This window comes from Gambusia affinis, linkage group LG12 (genome assembly GCF_019740435.1).
Source record: "Gambusia affinis linkage group LG12, SWU_Gaff_1.0, whole genome shotgun sequence".
Taxonomy (NCBI): domain Eukaryota; kingdom Metazoa; phylum Chordata; class Actinopteri; order Cyprinodontiformes; family Poeciliidae; genus Gambusia; species Gambusia affinis.
Genome location: NC_057879.1, coordinates 18530703 through 18537803, shown reverse-complemented (window position 1 = coordinate 18537803; position 7101 = coordinate 18530703). Strand labels below are relative to the sequence as shown.

The window sequence follows — 7101 nt, the reverse complement described above, 5'->3', positions numbered from 1 at the left end:
ATATATTTTTTCACCCTGGAGGCTTGTTTTTCTCATGCAACTTGTTATAAATCCTAATTAATAGCTATTTAAAGATAGTTTTACTTGTAGCTAACTTCTCATGTTTTAACCCTCAGATTTACCTCTATTAAGATGTTTAAACATACCAAAGGTTTAAACATGCTTAAACATACAAAATTAAAATAAGGATGGCACAAGTTAAGCTAAAACAAATTATAAATTTAACACATTTTGTGCAGCTAATCATTGACCAATCATATACCCTTTTTATCTATCTGTTGTAATATCCAGTGTCATACAAAATGACTTTTAAATCTTAATGACTGAACAATTCAACCAATCAACAGATAGTCTTATTTGCACACTTTGCAACAGTCTGGTAATTAAAATCAGTGAAGTTTCATCTTGTTAGAGTAAAGTTTATCTTATCTAATTCATTATTTGAACTTTTCTTATTACTTTTTTCCAATTGTGGTCTTACAAGACAAAAGAGCTTTCTTGTATTTTTACAGAAAAGTTTTCAGAAAGTATAGAAATATAGAAAAGCTACTGTACTATGTTTAACGAAGGAAGAAATATTACTACTTATAATAAGGTACTAATATCACTAGATAAACTAAACTAAAATAAAGCAAGTCTAAGCAACCAAGCAAACTATTAATACATGGAGTGAATCATTAGCTCTAAACCACAGGGCGCTGGTTTTGCTTTTTTGTGTTTCAGGCTTGGATTTCTGGACATCCTTAATCTGAAATTTTGAAATGTGCTATTTATCTTAAAATACAGCGTTCCTCTTTCTTATAAAACAACCTTGTGAAATATTTCAAGAAGGTTCAACAGCCACACCATGATATTGGAAATAAGTACTCTAAATTAGCTTGAGGTTTGGTTGTTTCATCACTGTGACATTACTGTGGAATCTCAAGGCAGTGAGAATTTAGAGACTTTTTACTCTCAGAGTAATCAAAGTCCTCAGATGATTCCACAGGACCACTTGTCAAAGATCCATCAATGCAGTGCACTGCACACAGAAAAGTTAAGAACTGCCATGAATTGGTTAGAAACTGTAAGCAGCAGAAGGAAGATGTCAGACATTGTCTTCCACGTTTTGTTCCTCAGGAGCAACTTCAAAAGGAAGGAGTTTTCAGGCATGCGTACAAGAACCATGACGATCTTAGATACAAAAGTGCATTGAAGTTTTCCCATTTATCAGAAAGTTCTTCCATGTAACGATTGCTGTCATTCTGGAAGAAGTAAAAAATCAGTGTCGGCGTCCATTGTTGATTTTTTGTGGTCATGAAAGAAAACCACAAATGATCTAATGAGGAAATAAAAACAGCAAGTCAGAGGGATTTTTTTTTTTTTTTTGCTTTAGTGCTGAACCTACAATTCAAAATACATTCAAATTTCATGATGAATTAGTGAAAATGCAGAAAAGGTCAAAAATCCTCCAAATACACTAAATAAATGTCAGTTTATTCTTAAAGTCTACACCTGATTATACTAAAACAATAATCTCAGAACAAAAAGTCGAAGAGAAAAAAATCTTAGCAAGGTTTCTAAAGTCATAAACTGTAACATATCTTCCTCTATGTCTTGGTAAAGCACAAAACCATTGTCACATTATTTCAAATCCAAGTGAAACATTCGACTTATATAATTTCCAATTATTCAAAAGATAACTGGATTACATTTTCTTGAATCATTACAACTTTGATGAACTCCCTGTTTCATAAAAGTTTCACAATGTCATTTCAGACACAAATGCAAGTTATATCTGCCACATTATCTTAGTAGTGTGACGTACTCCAGCTAGTGATGTTTTGATTCTGACTGCATTATGTGTGTCATGAATACATTATTTTCTCAGTTTTGGACCACATGAAACTGCTGAGGCAGTTTCATGTGGGCCAAAAACTGCCTCAGCAGTTTTTGTTTTAAGACTCACCCTATCACAATGTGCTAGAAGATTTTGTGTAGACAGGGAAGTGAAAACTGTTCAGATAGAGAAGTAAAAACAAAAACAAAAATGAAAGAAAAAAAAAGTCTCAAACATGTTTGTACATATCTTACCGTATCTTACAGCACAGCAATTATAAAAGAAAGGAGAATAACATTTAAAATTAGACATAGAGATAAACAATGTTGGAGGGAAAAATGTTGACGTAATGTTTACTTTGCGGGTTAACTAAGTAAAAGCTGAATTTGTGATTTTTAATTAATAAATAAAGTGACTGTGTTTTTCTCTCAGTGGTATCTTAATGTGTTTTGTATAATGGAGCTTTAGTTTATAGCTTTATGTGAATGTGTCTCAGGTGGTAAAACTGTTATAATATTTCATGTTCAATGAAAAATAAATATGATGCTAATTTATAAAGATTTTTTTTTTCTTTCACCCGCCTTTTTTACTTTCTTCCTTAAATTTTATAAGACACAATCTTATAATCTAATTTATTACCTTAATCTACTTATTAAAGAAGATAAATTTATCATCAACCAAATTGTTTACATATAAACAATGTAAGGATTATGTTTCTTATTACTTACACTAAGGTCCATTTCCTAATGATTTAACCGGAATAAAAAGTCCAACACTAACTCTAGAACCCAGAAAAACTATCTTAGCAACTACTTTTTAAATTCCTGTTCTTCCAAATCAGAAAATGAATTAGATCAGAGGATACTTACTTATACTTATCAAGCAACCCGGAACAGGAGTATCTAGTTTATTTACTTTGGATCAACATTATTGGCTTATTCTTCTCTTGCGATTTCTTTTAGTTTGTTATTTTGTTTATATTTCCTTTTAAAACCTGTAAAGCACTTTGTATTGCCTTGTTGCTGAAAATATGCTATATAAATGAAATTACTTTTACCTTTTAGCATCTATTTCTACATAGAAATGGGGTACGCCATCTGTATTAGAAACATATTAATATCATTATTAAAGGATTAAAGATGTAACCATTATTAAATGTTTGCTACTCTGTCAGGAGTTAATTATTTATGACCTCAAATTCTGAGTTTTCATCTAACCACCTTTCTGGGGTCACTACAGACAGTTTTAGGTGAGCAAATTTCAACTTATTAAAGGAAAATACAAAGAGAAGCATAACAATATGGTGTTCTTTTCAAGCTGAAATGTTTTATTTGCTCAAGCAGAACACCCACAAAAGAACTCCAAAAACTGTAACAGGTACAAAAAAACAAAACAACAGCGAAGCATCAACAGCAATTCAGCATAACTCAGTACATAGTTAATTTAGCAATTGTTTCAAATGACCAAAAATCCATCAAAAACAAAGAATAAAACCAATTTATACATTTAAAAAATATAAAACCTTTCAAATAAATGACTAATTTCTCTTCCCCTCTTTATAGAGCTGTTCTTGGTATTGCCTAATCAACAATTCTTGTTGGTAACTGCTTTTTGTCCTATTTCATCATTCACATTTACAGTACATGTATTCCTCGTCATTTGTAAAACAAAATAAGAAAAAAAATAAAAATAAAAATAACAGGTTGAACATACAAAAGCTGACTAAGATCATAAAACAGATATTTTGCCAAACTGAATTTTCTGATCCATTTGTACCCAGCACCCACATGTCAAAACAGTTTTGGTGCCAAAACCCTTTTTATTTTCTTTTTAAATACTTCCAACTATTTCAGAGTGGTAAGCCATGTCATGCCAGTCTATTTAGAATAATATCCAAACTATACTACATTCTATATGCATGTACTATAACAAGTACACTTGAATTTCAGCAATGTTGCTTAAAGACCTGTACTGCGAGATTCACTGACATACTGAAGAGAAGTGTGGCTTCTGGATCTCTTTCGTTTAGTCTTAACAACTTTGTAGCGCAAGATATAAAGCAGGTGTTTTCGTATCTTCTGTGTGAGCATACATAGAATAGGGTTTATCCAACAGTGGCAATGGGCAAACAATCGACAGATATTGTAGACTATATTCATCCGCTGCAGTTCTTCACAGTTTTTGGACGGAATGAAAAGTACAATATTGTAGGGTCCCCAGCAGATGATGTAGGCTACAACGATGCACAAAACCATACTTAGAGCTTTGTGCCTTGTCCTGCGTCCAGCTCGTAAAATAGTATATATAATGGCACAATTGCAGAAAATAATGATGGCAGTTGGGATCAACATCAGGAAAACAATTTGAAAATAATATATAAATTCATCAGTAAACTCAACTTCACAGTAATAATCATCAGACATCATTTTGGAAGCATCATACGAAGATGGACCAATACTGCTCAGCCAGGCTCCCACACAGGCGCCGATGGTATACTGTTTCTTCTTCTGATTGTTGTTTGGCCAGTTGTTCAGCACCACAGTACAAAAACGTTCCACAGTCATTGCCGTTAGTACAAAGATGCTACTGTACAGACCCATCAAGTGCATCCAAATGATGACTTTGCACAAAACGTTCCCAAAGATCCAGTGATGAAAGTGGTAGACAGCCCAGAAGGGAACTGTGACAGTGAAGATCAAATCAGAAAAAGCAAGGTTTATGATGAAGATATGTGTTAAAAGATTATGTTTTTCAAAAATAAACAGAATACATAAAAGGAGGACATTGCTGATGAGGCTGATGATGAAGACTGCGATGAAAAAGGCTCCATTAATGGTTGAAAAGTCAAAAATCCGACAAGTCACATTTTCGATGAGGATGTTTAAGAAGTCCTCATCGGCATCTGAGCTGTTGTAGGCGAAGTCCATTGCTGATTATCTAAGGAACATGAGCACAGGTTTAGGACTTTGGGATTTCTAATAAAGACAAAGTATAATTTCATTCATTCATTTTCATAGCACCTAATTCCAGATCAGTTACAAAAAAACTTAAAAAAAAAAAAAAAAAACTTACCACAGACAGACACTGCCAATTCGTATCTGCACTTCAAAGAAAAAGTAAAAATGAGAATAAAAACTTCCCTTTTCTGCTTCAAATTAAGTCAGATGTTATTGTTGACCAATTCTGACTACTAATGATTTTTCAAAACTGAAACAAATGACTACCTTTTCCATTTAAAAATGCTGATTTTCTTACCCTTGAGACTTTTTTTCAGCCATACAATTTGCTGTACAAACCAAATTGATTGTTAAAGATTTCCCTTTATTTGCTGCATTATTTCTGAATTTGCACTATAATTTGTACACCGTTTTATTTTAACTAACCATTATTTCTATGATATTTCATTTGCTGCTTAATAATGTGTTGCTTGGTTTTGTTTTTTTTCTATTATTTTAATCTTGATTTCCTTTAGGGTACCAACATGAATTTTGTCTGACAATATTACAGTGACAATAATCTTTAACCTTGAATCATTAAATAGATGTTAAAATACAGCATTTAACTATCCATAAGAGATCATTTAAATAAAGTCATTGTGTTGCACCTTTTTTCTTTTTTTACCTGCGTTTGTGTACTTGTTCATATATTCATGGGAGAAGTGGGGTTCTTTTCTTTTCATAGTTCATTTCTTATTAGGTGAGTCAGACTCCATGGGGTCTTTGTCTGATTCTTGTCTGAAGAACTTTGATGGTAAAAATCCAACATTTCTTAAAGTATCAAACGTTGCCCTCTAGGTTTTAAGTTTATCTAGACATCTCTCCAAAAATATATTTAGTTTTTAAGCCAGTTTTGACAAGAGAAAGAAATTAGACATCTCTTCATACTAACATTACCTCAGACAGGTGCTGCCATCTTCAGTCCGACTAGCCAACGTGGTAGCTTAAACAGTCAACGCAACATCACTGTGGCTGAAAATGAATCCAAAGGTACTGTAAACAAAACAAAAAGACAAAAAGAAAGTTTTAAAGTAATTTCCGAAACTTTTTCAGGCTGAGGAACACTAAAGCTATTTAGCAAACACCCCGGCCACCTACCTGAAATTGCTCCAGCAATAACACAACATATTACAACATTTGGCTGGGGCTGACAGCAGTTAACAGCCGTTGGTAACAGTTGATAGCTCTAAAATTAGACATAGCTAACATTCATAACGGTAAGAGATAAAAACATGTAGCCTATAGAACATAGCAAAATTACTCATGGAACACCGTATATGATTTAATTTGTCAAAAATATTTGTTAAAATCGCATACTTGTAAAGAAAACATAGAGCTGATCCTAATACATACAGCAATTACCGACAGCGACTGAAAAAGGTCACCAGGTATCAGTTATTGCCTGCAAACACATAGAAATCAAAGTGTTGTGCTGTGTTCATTAATAACATTCAGACCCATTTATATAGAAGCACACTAAAAGAAAAATAATTGCTTTTAAAGAAACCTCTTCTGCGGCATCCATTTATTCATGTGTTGTGTTTAATTAATTTAATTTAAACATTTTAAATTAAATAATAAATAAAAACAACAATGCATATTGACGTGCGAGTAGAGAATTATAAGCAAGCAAAATCGTAAAAAAACAGAACAAAAAACAGTTCTCTCTAACTGATGCTAGCGAAGGGCCGTTCAAAAGAATCGAATCACTAGGGAACAACACATCTCAGCAGGTACGACTTAGCGTCCTCCGGTCATATAAATTGTCCTGGTGTTTTCTTTTTTTTTCCACAGATATCTTCAGTTTTTCTCTTGAGTGACTCGGTTTTAAGCCAGTTATCCATTATTATTTTGAAACTCAATTCTTTGATTAACTGTATGCGTCTCAGTTTGACCAGACGTCACAAGAAATAACAATCGTTTACATGGAGTACCGTAAGGACCACTAGGGGGCGCCCGCGGACCACCACTGGTCCAGGGATCACGGTTTGAACAAGACTGGCTTTTAACTTGTCCACATGGTTTTCTACTTTCTTCCTTACATACTGCTTCTTTTTAAGTTGAATTTTGCTGAATAAATGTCATTTATTATAAGTTGACTAGTGTAAAAAAATTTTAAATTACTTATTTGTCTCATTTTTCATATCAAAATTTAGGGATTCTAACAGGTGTTCACGTTTGAGAGCCACTGAATATGCAGCTGATCTGTTCTGGTAGATACCAAAAAGTCCTTTTTTGACTTGGTGTCTAGTAGAGTGGTGTATTTGTCAGGAAACATCTTCCTTG

At 33.1% G+C, this 7101-nt stretch overlaps 1 protein-coding gene across 7 annotated transcripts; it reads right to left on the bottom strand.

Annotated features, from left to right (window-relative positions):
• Positions 1–3123: 3123 nt before the first annotated feature.
• Positions 3124–6204, bottom strand: LOC122841079 (chemokine XC receptor 1-like). Of its 7 annotated transcripts, none has more exons than XM_044134058.1 (6): positions 6133–6204; positions 5914–6001; positions 5713–5808; positions 5441–5561; positions 4892–4922; positions 3124–4756 (listed from the first exon to the last, which is right to left on the bottom strand). In XM_044134058.1, the coding sequence occupies exon 6, from the start codon at positions 4744–4746 to the stop codon at positions 3778–3780; it is 969 nt and encodes a 322-aa protein (XP_043989993.1). In that variant the 5' UTR covers positions 4747–4756; positions 4892–4922; positions 5441–5561; positions 5713–5808; positions 5914–6001; positions 6133–6204; the 3' UTR covers positions 3124–3777. The 7 variants fall into 7 exon arrangements, with proteins under 7 accessions (XP_043989993.1, XP_043989994.1, XP_043989991.1 ...); XM_044134059.1 differs by having other exon boundaries at positions 4892–4917; XM_044134056.1 differs by lacking the exon at positions 5441–5561.
• Between the last annotated feature and the right edge of the window lie 897 nt (positions 6205–7101).